Source organism: Chlorocebus sabaeus, chromosome 12 (genome assembly GCF_047675955.1).
Source record: "Chlorocebus sabaeus isolate Y175 chromosome 12, mChlSab1.0.hap1, whole genome shotgun sequence".
In the NCBI taxonomy this organism is placed as follows: domain Eukaryota; kingdom Metazoa; phylum Chordata; class Mammalia; order Primates; family Cercopithecidae; genus Chlorocebus; species Chlorocebus sabaeus.
Window position 1 is genome coordinate 47,140,359 of NC_132915.1, and position 13,852 is coordinate 47,154,210.

The following is a 13,852-nucleotide window of genomic DNA, read 5'->3' on the forward strand; positions in this document are numbered from 1 at the left end:
ATATCCATGGGACAGGGTTACAGGATGTCCTCTCCTGATAACTTTTCTCATCTCTATTCAATGCCTCGAAGACTCAAAGTTTAAATAAAAGCCTCATGAAATAAATGTTCAAGATTGTCAGCCACTGAATGCTGGAAGTACCTTAATCTGTGATTCTATCTGGGGTTTTCATGACGATGGGATTTGGGATATAGTCCTAGGTTAATGTGTAATCCCAACTTTAATTATGAACCTGAGGAACCTAGCTATCCTAGCATCAATTAAGTCACAGGCTTTAACAGTTTTTTAAATAAAGCTGTTTTTGCCACTAAAACTGGAATTGCTTTCTAGGCAACTTCTTTTATAAAAACAAAAGCAAAGAAACAGAAATTGAAATGTTCTCTTTGAGGCACAAAACTAATTTTCTCTAGTTATGTGCTAGATAAGTGATTAAGTCTTTTAAATGAACACAGTATTTTTGCTCTTCGTGGGTTTGTTTACCATCAGAATCTTGGTTGAGAAATGATTTTGAAAATAGTTCTATTTCATACATAGTATAAGTGAAACAAGGTATAAGGCCCACTCTGCAAGAATTTACCATTGGTTCCTTACTTTAATCCTTAGACTCCTAGAATTGAACTATAAAACTAGAATAAAATTTAGAGGTCATCACATAATCTGAGAGTTTCTAAAAAGCTCTCCATGGAAGCACCCAGCTCTCCAGAGTCACTGCAGGGGCCACCACAATGAAGGGAGGATGGGGAAAGGCACACAGCCATATGATTTGAGCCTGTAATCCTGCTTCATCCAGAACAGTGTTGCTGTAATTCATTATAAGATCTTAAGGGAAAGGCAGAGGTTAGTGCTTTAAAAAAGTGATTGATTACACTGACTGATGGAGAGAACACTGGAACGTACTGAAGGTACACTTACCAGTAGCTGAGCTACTTTGTAGGCCGCTTTGAGACCTGATCCTCCATCCAGCCCTGTTCCGCTGTGTCACGTTGCCTACTCTGAAAGCTTGTTCTCTCTTCACCTTCAGCTTCCAGAGCTAAGCTCAGCATGATCAACACCATGTCAAAAATCCGTGGCCAGGAGAAGGGGCCAGGCTATCCCCAGGCGGAGGCGCTGCTGGCGGAGGCCATGCTCAAATTTGGAAGAGAGCTTGGAGATGATTGCAACTTTGGTAACAAGTGCTTCCTCACATTGTAATTCTTTCATTTTCCATGGGGATTTTGGTGCTGGTAAGAAATTCTGTAGGAAATGGGATAAATCATTTTATATTTTGGTTTTCAATTTTAGATCTTATATACATGGGCCAAAAACTTGTTTTCAGAATTATTTCGTTCGCTGTAATGTGATTTATCTTACAAGCTTTCTTCCCCCAACCGCTGCCCCCCATAAGACCTCAGTCTTTGCAACAGCTTTGAGTGACATATCCACATGCCTCCTCGGCACTTTCTGTTGGGTATTTCTGGCAGTCATTGAGTATTGAAGCAGAGTAAGCAGACACAGTCAGCATGATTCAAAGCCCTGCCTCATGGGCTTTTTCATAGATCTTTGTTCACTTGTATATGGTACCTAGTTTTACTGCCCAAGGTGAGACATGATTTATTCCTTCACCCTGTCTCCCCCAACACTCAGCTACCACACCCAACATCTTCTTTTTTCACCCCCTTGTGATGTGGGATCTCCTTCCTGGTTGAACCCTGCTATTTCTGGTGCTTATTTCTGCTAAACAGATTGGCCTTAAGCTAGTCGCGTATTAGGGAAAACTGGTACTTACAAGAGAGGGCAGGGAGCTTCCTAAATTGCTTTATTAAGGAAAAAGTAACTGTTAAATTCTTTATGAGAGGTATTTACCCTCTTAAGGTGCATTGAGTCTGTTGCCGGGAGTGAACTGAAGATACCTGTTCTCTCTTGTCTGTTGTTGTCTTTAGAAGACAAGTGGTAATCCTTTGGGTTTTCATCTGTGAAGGGTCGTGTTATTGCGAGTGCATTTCCTCTTTATTCTGTAACATGAAGGAGCTTTGTTCTCTCCTAGGCCCAGCGCTTGGTGAGGTCGGGGAGGCCATGCGGGAACTGTCGGAAGTCAAAGACTCTTTGGACATGGAAGTGAAGCAGAACTTCATTGACCCTCTTCAGAATCTTCATGACAAAGATCTTAGGGAAATTCAAGTATGTACAATGAGTCTTCTGGAAAGTGGGCAGTTGAAATCATACAGATGCAGATGCCTTTTTTCTGTAGAAAACATTTTTTAGCTTACCCTGCATGTTGTCAGCTCTGGGCACGTTAATTACAAAACAACCCAGTAAGACAAAATGAGAGGAACTAGAAATGTGATACTTTTCAGCCTGTTATGACTGTGCCACTCATGAGGGGTGCCTCTGCCTTCTCTATGTTTGATTTTCAGATTGAATAGTTTTTTTCAGACCTTTTCTCCAGAGGATATTATTATTTCCCTGAGAATACACAGTTTTATTAATTATTCTATGGTTTGCTGGGCTGATTTCATCCACTAAAATGTTAGTTGTACTAGTTGTTAGCTTAAATAAATAGTTATTCTATCACTCTATAAGCACATTTTAAATTTTTTAAATTTTTTTCCAAGTCCAGAAATTAGATGCTTGCATATGTTTTTGTATTAATATTTTCATAAAGGTTGTTAGGATTGAGGAAGAATACCAACTAGCCTCTTTCTAAAACATGTAGAGCAGTTGAGCTGTTTATAATAAAGTTCACACGTCTTTGAGTGTGGAATGTTTGCTTACTTTTTTTAATCTAACAAATATTTGTTGAGCTTTTTTGAAACTTGGTTGGGTGTAAAATGGATTGCTATAACTTAAACTAAGGCCTCCTCCTTCTCCTTATTCTAGCTTAAATCTCCTTTAACCAGTACCATTTGCTCAAGATTATAGAGTTAGTAAGTGACAAACTCACCCTAAATCCAAAATATAACTCTGACTCCAGTGCTGTACCCTGTAGCTGACTGTAAGTTCAAATGTTTAAAAAATAAGGTTCCTTCCAAATGAGCATTTAGTTTGGATCAAGGTATGGACCGGGGGGGGCAGGGGATGCAGTGTGAGGGAAGGTCTAGAATATTTTTCATCCTCCTTTCCTTTTCATTTATTTTTAGCCACTCCCTACTTTGTTTTCATTTCCTTTCATTCTGCTCCATACATACCTAGTAATAAGGGAAAATCCAGGATTTTCCTTCATCCATTAGTAGTGAAAGACTAGCTGTCAGGGAAAAAAAAATACTTTTTGCTTTGAAAAACTACTTTGCTACCTGGTTACTAGAGATGTTGGGTGGAGCCTGGGCAGCCATCTACTAGGGATGGTGCAAGGAGGGGATTGAAGCTCGGCATAGAGCATTAGGTATAATCCCTTCGAAGGTCCCTTCCGAGTGAGATTTTGTTCTTGAGCTCAATTATATGTCAAGTTGGAGGCTTACACTAAATCACTGGTTCCCTGAAAGCTGCATCAGTCAGCTGGGGCGAGTGTTAAGATGTAGATTTCTAGGCCCCAGCCCTAGATACTGATTCAAGAGATCAGGAATCCAAATTTGTAATAAGCAGCCTAGGTGATTCTAATAGACCGGATGATTTGAAAAGCAAGAATGCCATATCTTTCTCACTTAATTTCAAGGAAAGTGTTTTTCCTCTGGCTTCTCATGAGATACCATTTCTCTTGCAGACAGGGCCTGTGGGGCCTGTGAGTGTGTCCTTTCAATGTGTGTAGGGCATGTGCATTCCTTCTCTGTTTCTGTCATGGGCTGGAAAGGCTTAGTCCAGCTTGGCTTTGGCCTGGCAAGGCCAGAAAATAAAGGGCACTGATACTTCCTACAATTTATCTTTTATTCTTAATTATTTTAAAAGATATTCTCCCGTATTTAACCTTTGAAAGCATTGGCCCCATTGATGCATGTTTCCTTATTTCTCTGGTGATGTTGTATTTTAAAACTTAGCCTATCTTAATTTGGAAGTTAATGGATGTGATAGAGAAGTGAGCTCAAATAAGCCTTTTCCATAAGCCCTTTCAAAGCCTATTCCTGCCCTTGACTTTTTTAGCATCATCTAAAGAAGTTGGAGGGTCGACGCCTGGATTTTGATTATAAGAAGAAACGACAAGGCAAGATTCCAGATGAAGAGCTTCGTCAAGCTCTAGAGAAATTTGATGAGTCTAAGGAAATTGCTGAGTCAAGCATGTTCAATCTCTTGGAGATGGATGTAAGTGACTCTCCTGTGGTTTTCAATTTAATCTTATCATCAAGGCACATTAATGTGTTAAAGGGCATAATCCTTAAAAGCATTAATATCTGATTACACTGTGTGATAAGAACTTCAGTAGATAGTTATTTATTTTAAATAATTGTAAGTGATAAAGTAGACTGAGAAATAGAAAAGTTTTTTTCTGCATCCTATAGTTTGATTTAACTAGATTCTTGTCTGCTAGTGAATCTTAAAGTACAGATGCTCCTTAACTTACGATGGGGTTAAAGTCTTGAATATATCGTGTAATTTATTGAATAGTGCGTTAAAAGTAAAAAACAGAATGGTTGGGGGTACTTGAAGTATGGTTTCTACTGAGCACATATCAGTTTTGCACCTTCGTAAAGCCTACAAATCGTTCGGTCAGGGACCCTCTCACTTATCGATAGTGGGAAAATAAAGGATATTTCTGATGATCTATGTATAAATTCACTAGAGGCTTGAGAACTCAGTTGTGGAGCATGAGGCATCAGTAGTACTGGTGCAAGTCCCAGAGTCCAAAGGCCAGAAAGCCTAGAGCTGTGATATCCAAAGACAGGAGCATATGGGTGTCCCTGCCTTAGAAGAGAGAGAACAAATTTGCCTTTCCTCTGCTTTTTGTTCTGTGTGGGTCCATAGCTGAGTGGATGATATCCACCCCCATAGGGAAGGGCAGCTCTTCCTTATTTAGTCTACTGAGTGAATGCCAGTCTTCTTTGAAAACACCCTACCAAACACACCCAGAAACAATGCTTTACCAGCTCTCTGGAGATCCTGTAATCTAGTCAAGTTGTCACCTAAAATTAACCATCACATTGCCTGCTTGCCTTACTCCTGACTGTGGCACAGGAGGCATGTTGAACATATCCAGACTTTCCCCCCACCTGGAGACAGTGTAGGTTTTTTTATGTAAAACAACTTGTGCCCACCTAACTCCTCGAGAGGAATACTGTGGGCATGAGGGGTGACCCAAATCACAATGCTCCTTCCCTGCAGCACAGCACGCTTCCCCATCCCCACATTCATGGGACAACACTGCCTCTGTTGACTTGGAGGCTGCTACCTAGCTGGATCGTAATGTGAAACGTAAAATCAAGAGAGATCAAGCTTAGAATATTAGAGCAGGATTGCACTCAAGATGTCACTTGATTCAGCCCTTTTACATTATAGAGGAGGCTCAGAGAGCACAGATTTTTCTGTCATACCATGTCGCCTCTCCGGGTACATTATGTGAGATATTGTCACATTTTTATTAACAGTACCAATATTAACAGCATGAAAAGTATAGGGAACAAAGAGTCCTTTGGCCAGCATACCTTCTTTTCTATATCAATAAAAGAAGTCAAATCCCAAATACAAGATTGTAGCTAGGCATGAGACTCTTTAGAGCTTTATGGTCTTCCTGAGGGTTACCCGTGTTGCTTCTCCTCATGGTACCGATATGCATGATTCCAAGCATAAGGTTGCTTTCTTTTATCCTTGATGGATTTGAAACCTGCTGACCTATGTATCTTAATTGGCTTATCACATAGTCATCAGCACCACCAAGCAGGGTCTGTGTGTTGAGCGCAACCTGCTGTATGTATGAAACAGTAGTGGCTGTTTAAGGATGGTAACATGGAACCTAAGGCATGATTTTCCTGTCGATCTGCAGATTGAACAAGTGAGCCAGCTTTCTGCACTTGTGCAAGCTCAGCTGGAATACCACAAGCAGGCAGTCCAGATCCTGCAGCAAGTCACGGTCAGACTGGAAGAAAGGTATTGTACCGTTCCCTGCGTTTCATATTTGCATTTCATTGCTATAAAATGATACAGACAGAAATGGAAATCATAAAATACATTTGGAGACAAACAGCTGCCAGAATTCCTGCTTATCCTACACAGGCACCTTGTGGATTGTGTTGATTTTGTTTTTTCTTGTGCTTTGTTTGTTGAATCTAATTTTCTGTTTATGAGAGGTCGATACTTGGATTATATTTTGGTTGCCACAGGTGGGACAGCAGGATGCTACTGCTGATCATGAATGCTGGATACATATCATCATCAATCTTATCATAGCCCTATAACCTAAGTATTTTTAGCCTCGACTAACAGATGAGTAAACTGAGGCTAAGAGAGGTGAAGTAACTAGCCCAGGGTCACTCAGTGGTACGACTGGAGTTCACAGCCAACCATAACCTGTTTGAAAGGCTGTTTCTTTTCACATCTTGTGTTTCTCTGAATGGTGGTCAAGTCCTCTGCCATCAGAGAGAGCTGCTTTCACCTTGTTCGATGTACCTCACAGCAGGGCTGTAGTCGTAGGAAACCACCCTGCGAATGTGGCTCCGTGGAGTTGTGGGGCACAGCCTGTGTGGCTGTATACCAGTGGTCCTGTGTTATAATGGGTGTTATTTTAATTCAGCCAGATCAAACAGGGTGATTTTGCTGAACACGTATACCTCAAAGGGTCACCTCAGCAGGCTTTTTTCTTAGGCCACATGGTCAGATTAGACTCATAGCTGATCACGTGGCTGCCTGCATGATGAAGACCCCAATCATACGATTCCACGCCATTGAAAACATCACCTATTTTCATTGTTTTCCCTCAAGCTGATCTCATCTCAGCATCTTCTTTGATTCGTGGTCTAATTGAGCATTTTCCTTCAGCGCACCCTTGTGGAAATTTATGTAATGCTGAAGCCTCCGGAAAGGTTTTAAAACCATATACTTCAAAATACTAAAGAAATATTATGTGTCTTTGTAATGTCTCTTGAGCATGAAGGGAGCACTTTCCTTTCTTTCCTCTGAAACATGTTCAAAGTCAGTATCATTCTACGGTTACCATACCCTAAACCCTCACCCTCCCTTGCAAATCTCTTACATACTTTGTTTATTGAATACCTGAAACCGTGGAAAGTATTTAGGGGTGTATAGAAGACAATTATTGGCCATACCTTTCCAATTTCCTTCTGTCTTCCCTCTTTCCTTTCCTCCTCCCTATATCTCAAACTGCTCATTCTTCTCACAGCACACAGTATATTTCCTCCTTCCCTCTATCCAAATCTTCTCATGTTCTGAATGGAATAGCTCCCTTTCACATTTTCATCTGGAAACAACTCCTGTGTATCTTTTAGTTCTTTCCTTAAACCTCCTCCACCTTCCTTATGGAGAGGTAGACTCCTTCCCACCCTCACCCCCATCTACACCCCTGTGTTCCTGTGGCACTTTGTAGATATCTGTGACAGTGCTTACTAAAATTTATGGCCATCAGTTGTTTGTGTTCTGTCTCCCTTACAGACCATAATCTGTTTGCGTCTTTTTTAAAATTGAAAAAATTGTGGGTACATAGGTATATATATTTATGGGATACATGAGGTGTTTTCATACAGGCATGCAGTGCATAAGAATATCATAGGGAATGTGGTATGCATCCCCTCAAGCATTTAGCTTTTGTGTACAAGAACTGTGTTTTAATTCATTTTTGTGTTCCTGGTACCTAGCACAGTGCATATTTGGATAAAGGACTCTGAATAAATGAGAGAGGAAGTCAGGGATTGAGAGAGAGAGTGAAGACAGTGAGGACATGGCCCCATAAAGGGACATCACCAAAATCTCAGACATGCACACACAAGAAAACTAAGGGTCCTTGTTTGATTTCCCACAGTTCATCATGGTAGCATGGTGGGTGACTCAAGCATTTCCTGAATCTTTATATTTCCTTTTGTTTTTACTTAACTGGCTACATAACCTTTCCCACCTCTTTTCTTTTTACTGCAGAATAAGACAGGCTTCCGCTCAGCCTAGAAGGGAGTATCAACCTAAACCACGAATGAGCCTGGAGTTTCCCACTGGAGACAGTACTCAGCCCAATGGGGGTCTCTCCCACACAGGCACTCCCAAGCCGTCAGGTAAGGAACTGAGACTGCAGATCCTATTGCATAGGCCTTGGCGTATCCATTGACACTCTTCCAGAAGTTTTAGGAATAATCCAATCTGGCTACATAGGAAATATGCAGTAATAGATTTCTTATGGAGTGGTTTGTCAGGTAGAAACTCTGTTAAAGGAATCCTTTTGTCTTTTTTCATTTACCTTTTCTTTCCTTCCTTTTAATTCTTCTGTATAAAACTTTCTTTGTATATCCCTTTCTCTCTCAATCATCAGCACACATGAACACATTTTATTTTGGCCCTCCTTTGTGGTCGTAAATTGCCTTTCCTTGTTAGTTTGGTCTGCGTGTGTCATCTTTTCTCCTTCCTGTTCCCTCTGAATCCAGCCTGTATGACAATGAATGCCCCTGGACAGTGTGTCCCCATATGCATTCACATATAACCCACAGACGGCAAGCGGCTCCAGAAATGTGCTGATGAGCTGGATTTCTTGAGTCACAGAAGCATATGGTTAAATATATTTGCAGAAGAAGATATTTTGAAACTCGACACTTGCTGGGTTTTCTTTCCCGTGCCTCACCTCTGATCGCTTTATCATGCTGTGGCACTGGGGTTGATACAATAAAAGCTAGATGATATTTTATCTCAGGAATATCGATGCATACCTAATAGAGCATTCTTTCCCTTGTCACGCTTGCTCTCCACTCCCTACATGCAGATTACACAACAGCCTGTGCTGGAGACATTTTCAACCTCCACATTTGCTTGTTTGAAGTGGGAACTGTCTTATACTGGATGTGGATGTTAGAGATAGGCAGCTTTCTTTTATTTTTCCTGTATCCCCAGTGCTTGATGTTCTACGGTAGAAAACTTTTGATAAGATTCTCAGACTTAATCCCAGCACTTTGGGAGGCGGAGACGGGTGGATCACGAGGTCAGGAGATCGAGACCATCCTGGCTAACACGGTGAAACCCTGTCTCTACTAAATATTACAAAAAACTAGCCGGGCGAGGTGGCGGGTGCCTGTAGTCCCAGCTACTCGGGAGGCTGAGGCAGGAGAATGGCGTGAACCCGGGAGGCGGAGCTTGCAGTGAGCCGAGATCTGGCCACTGCACACCAGCCTGGGCGACAGAGCAAGACTCCGTCTCAAAAAAAAAAAAAGATTCTCAGACTTATTAAGGAAAAAAAATAAGATCTGAGCCAGTAGGTGGCGCTCTCTGCCCTTTGTGCTCAGCTCTTCTGGGCATGGCATAAGCAGCTGTGGCTACTGATGCTGGCCACCAGGACTAGTCATAGAAATTGTGTATAGCTGTGCTTCTCCCTGCCTGCAGACCAGCCATATATTTCACTTTTCATCTGGAGACTCAGTAATTTGCTTCTTTCTCTAAATCATTGTTTCCTTTCCAGCCACCTAGATGGTATGGGAGCTGTGTGCACTTGTCTGAGTCTGTATCTACATATGTATGCATCTAATATTAATGCAGTGGGTCATTTGGAATAGATCCCTCTTAAGATATGATTTCATCCTTCATTATTTTACTCGAGGTAGAGTACATTATTTTTGTATGCCATAGCTCCAGTGTACTGCATATATTTATATATGCAACAGTTTACCAAGTATAAATTACATAATTTTTTTTACATTATCTCATTTAGTAGCCACAGTAGTAATGTGAAGTAAGTCCTACTGTTACATCCAATTTCAGACAGTGAAACTCAGAGTGAAGTGCCCTGTGTAAGGTCACAGAAAGTAAAAACTTGAACTCAGTGTTTTATATTATTCTGTTTTTACCACGTTACAGCAGTTTTGCAGAGGCTGGGATTATCATTTTAAATAGTGATAACCGAACTGTTACTCAAAAACATTCTTCATGTAATTAACCATACTTTTTCAAATATGCAAAGATTTTAAAGTGCTCACATGAGACAGTTCAGGCCATGCTGTGTTATTAACCTACATCATTATATTCTTCTTAAGTCATTGTCCCTCCTATTTCTGGGCATTATCACAAAGGCAAACTTTAACGAAATCTGTTGTATGTATCACAAGAATAGTTGTGACCATTTTTCATACTGGAAACAGAAACAGGAATATACAGCAACTTCCAAAGGTCCGAGAAAGCTTCTGAGGACTGGTAGAGGGCAAGATGCCCAATGAGTGGACACTGAGGTCCAGTAGCAAGAAGAAGCTTCAACAGGAAGAGGAATGAGGGAGGAAAAATGGGGAGCAGCAAGCCAGGTGGGTGCAGCAGGCAGCAGATTCTGTGAGTTAAATACCCCTTATCCTTGTGTGTTCTTCTCTTCTCTCCTGCTCTTACTCCCAGGTGTCCAAATGGATCAGCCCTGCTGCCGAGCTCTGTACGACTTTGAACCTGAAAATGAAGGGGAGTTGGGATTTAAAGAGGGCGATATCATCACACTGACTAACCAAATTGATGAGAACTGGTATGAGGGGATGCTTCATGGCCATTCAGGCTTCTTCCCCATCAATTATGTGGAAATTCTGGTTGCCCTGCCCCATTAGGATGTTATGCTGGCTGGCTCACCTCCTCTTGACTCAGATAGTTACGGTTAACCACTGCTTTGGTAATGCTGCTTATAACACATCCCAAGTGCAGGCCGCAGTGGTCCACGTCATCCAGCCCCACCAAGTGTATTTGGTTGACTTGTGGGCTCCCACAGGAGTCATGGTGATGGATGATATCCTCTTAGCCTGGTGGGCATGGCATGTGCTTTTTAAAACATCATCTGAGACCAGCCAGTAGTCACAGAACTGCTGTTTACACAGTTCTCAGGAGGCTGTGGTTTCTTAGAATATGACCATGAGCCACATCACAGAAAAACCTTCCCACCGAAGATATTGTCTATCACCCCAGGGGGCATCTGAAGGTCTTTTTGCATTTCTCCATGCAAAGAGGAGAAAGCTTTTGCTTTCACACCGTCCCTTCCCAAATATGTGAGTCATGGAATTGTCAAAGTAAGCCTTCCCTCACCAGCAAATTGTCTCCTGATCTGAATGAATTTGTCTCTTAATGCATCCCTAGAAAAGTGTTAATTGTGGGTTCAAAGCATTCTCTGCAAACAGGCATCTCAGCTCTTCACACTTATGGCTATTTCTGAGGTATAGCCAGTTTTCTTCCCTCCTTGCTACTAAAGCCAGAGCGGTAATTCCAAATTATTTTTCAGTAAGACAGTTAATCAGCATTATTGTGAGAGAGGCTGAAAAGAAATTATCCATTATGAGGAAATGGGAAGAAATCTGGTATCCAAGCTTAAATTTCTTGGTGTACAGAAACTCTGTATGTATTTAGGCTATTTCTGAAGGGCACAGGGAAGGGGGAACAAATCTCTTCAGTTTTATTTGTGAATGACATGTTTCATGAATCCATTTGGCACAGAGACACGAGGAGGAAAACACTAGTAACCATCTTTCCACTAGTTCATAGACTGAGAAACAGTAAATACCTTTCCTTTCCACTTTTACCCTGTGTTCTTTGAACATCATTTGTGCAGATTCTGCCCTCAATGAGGACCAAATAAAGATGATTTTTGTGCTTAGCAGTTTAAGGTATATGGCTGCATATGCAAAACTCTTTCCCAATTCAGTCGGTACTTTTACTTCTGCCCCTTCTATCCATAATCTTCATTTTGTGTATACAGTGCTGTGTGTAAGCTTATCAGTGTTTTTTTTGTTTTTGTTTTTGTTTTTTTGTATCAGTCATGAAAGTCCTGTTAGGTATCCAGAGTTCTATTTATCTAGCTGTACAGACTCTTTCAGAGGTTTAACGTGCTGCTTCCGATGTGCCACCTGCAGTAGCGGATCATGTGGAGTGAAAGGCAAATCTTACTGCTTAATGTATAAACTCTTACCACAGGAAGCATCGCTGTTTCCAATAAATATTGCTGAAGACAGAACCAAAGGCTCTGCTCCTTCATTTTGTGTCAGTTCTTTGGGTCTAACAATGGGTGGATGGGGGCTGGTTTCAGTCTCCATTGCTTTGTCATGCAGCCAAACAAGACCTGGTTCCAACTTCATATCTATCTCTTTATATGTAGGAAAAGTTTCAGCAGCAAGGATGTAGCTAGCCTGGACATTGGGATCTTCTTGGTAACCCCAGGAAGGAGGAGAATTTGGGAGAGAAGAAAGTAAGGAGAATTTCGTCTCATAGATGTTAAATGATATATTGTTAAAAGTGATATCATCTGAAGAATATAATGTTAGGAAGGGGAAATAAAATATATCTCTTCAACTAGCCTTTTATTTTCTTTCATAATTGAAGGTAAAGAAATAGACATGGAAATATAGTTTGATCGAAAGCCAGTATTAGGCCAGGTGCAGTGGCTCACACCTGTAATCCCAGCACTTTGAGAGGCCAAGGCAGGTGGATCAACTGAGGTCAGGCGTTTGAGACCAGCCGGCCAACATGGAAAAATCTTGTCTCTGCTAAAAATGCAGAACTTAGCTGGGCGTGGTGGCACATGCCTGTAATCCCAGCTACTCAGAAGGCTGAGACACGAGAATCACTTGAACCTGGGAGGCAGAGATTGCAGTGAGCCAAGATCATGCCATTGCACTCCAGTCTGGGTGACAGAGTGAGATGCTGCCTCCAAAAAGCAAAACAAACCAAAAAAACCCAGTGTTCTCTTGATGTATATGTTTGGGTGTGGGTGGGAATAGGGGAGCAGCAGGGCACACAGAATATGTATTTTCTGAATTCCCAAGAAAATGAACATGTTCTTTGTGTATTAGGGGCCATTTCTATTATTTTGTGATGAGGCCAATAGTCCAGATTTTCTAATCTAACATGAATAGTTGTAATCAAATATACTAAGTTTCTGTTAGTCCATTTTCATACTGCCATGAAGAAATACCCGAGACTGAGTAATTTATAAAAGAAGAGATTTAATGGACTTGCAGTTCCACATGGCTGGGGAGGCCTCACAATCACGGCAGATGAAGGAGGAACAAAGATACGTCTTATGTGGTAGCAGGCAAGAGAGCATGTGCAGGGAAATTGCCTTTTATAAAACCATCAGATCTCATGAGACTTATTCACTATCACGAGAACAGCATGGGAAAGACCCACCCCCATGATTCAATTACCAATTAGCTCCCACCCAGTCCTTCCCACAACGTGGGGATTATGGGAACTACAGTTGAAGATGAGATTTGGGTGGAGACCCAGCCAAACCATATCAAAGTTCTATATGTGAACTAGTCTAACATGAAAATGTTTTTTTCTAGCTGTATGAGTTCTAGAGTATTACAGATCAATTCTCTAAAGCAATTTTAAGAAATACTAATGGTATTGTGACTATAGAAAATCATAAAGAATCCAAAGATAAACTATTAGAAAAATCAGTGAATTTAATAGGATCACAAGATATGAGGAATATACAAAAATTTTATTTCTATATATCAATAGCAGTCAGAAAAAATGCAGTTTAAAAAAATGTCATTCACAAAGGCATCAAAAACCAAAACCGGCTGGACGCGTTGGCTCACGCCTGTAGTCCCAGCACTTCGGGAGGCTGAGGCGGGCGGATCACGAGGTCGGGAGATCGAGACCATCCTGGCTAACATGGTGAAACCCCGTCTCTACTAAAAATACAAAAAATTACCCGGGTGTGGTGGTGGGTGCCTGTCAACCCCGCTACTTGGGAGGCTGAGGTAGGAGAATGACGTGAACCCAGGAGGCGGAGCTTGCAGTGAGCCAAGATTGCACCACTGCACTCCAGCCTGGGAGACAGTGA

General features: G+C 41.4%; 1 protein-coding gene across 2 annotated transcripts in view; it reads left to right on the forward strand.

Moving 5' to 3' along the window:
- Positions 1-12,013, forward strand: part of SH3GL2 (SH3 domain containing GRB2 like 2, endophilin A1) — a 236,923-nt gene extending 224,910 nt beyond the window's left edge. The window contains exons 4-9 of one of the 2 annotated variants that reach the window (XM_073021633.1): positions 1,022-1,165; positions 2,024-2,157; positions 4,051-4,209; positions 5,885-5,988; positions 7,987-8,117; positions 10,423-12,012. In XM_073021633.1, coding sequence (XP_072877734.1) covers positions 1,022-1,165; positions 2,024-2,157; positions 4,051-4,209; positions 5,885-5,988; positions 7,987-8,117; positions 10,423-10,622 — 872 coding nt within the window. In that variant the 3' untranslated portion in view covers positions 10,623-12,012. Of the gene's footprint in view, positions 1-1,021; positions 1,166-2,023; positions 2,158-4,050; positions 4,210-5,884; positions 5,989-7,986; positions 8,118-10,422 lie in introns of both variants that reach the window. The other variant, XM_007969156.3, reaches the window with a different exon arrangement.
- Positions 12,014-13,852: the final 1,839 nt, after the last annotated feature.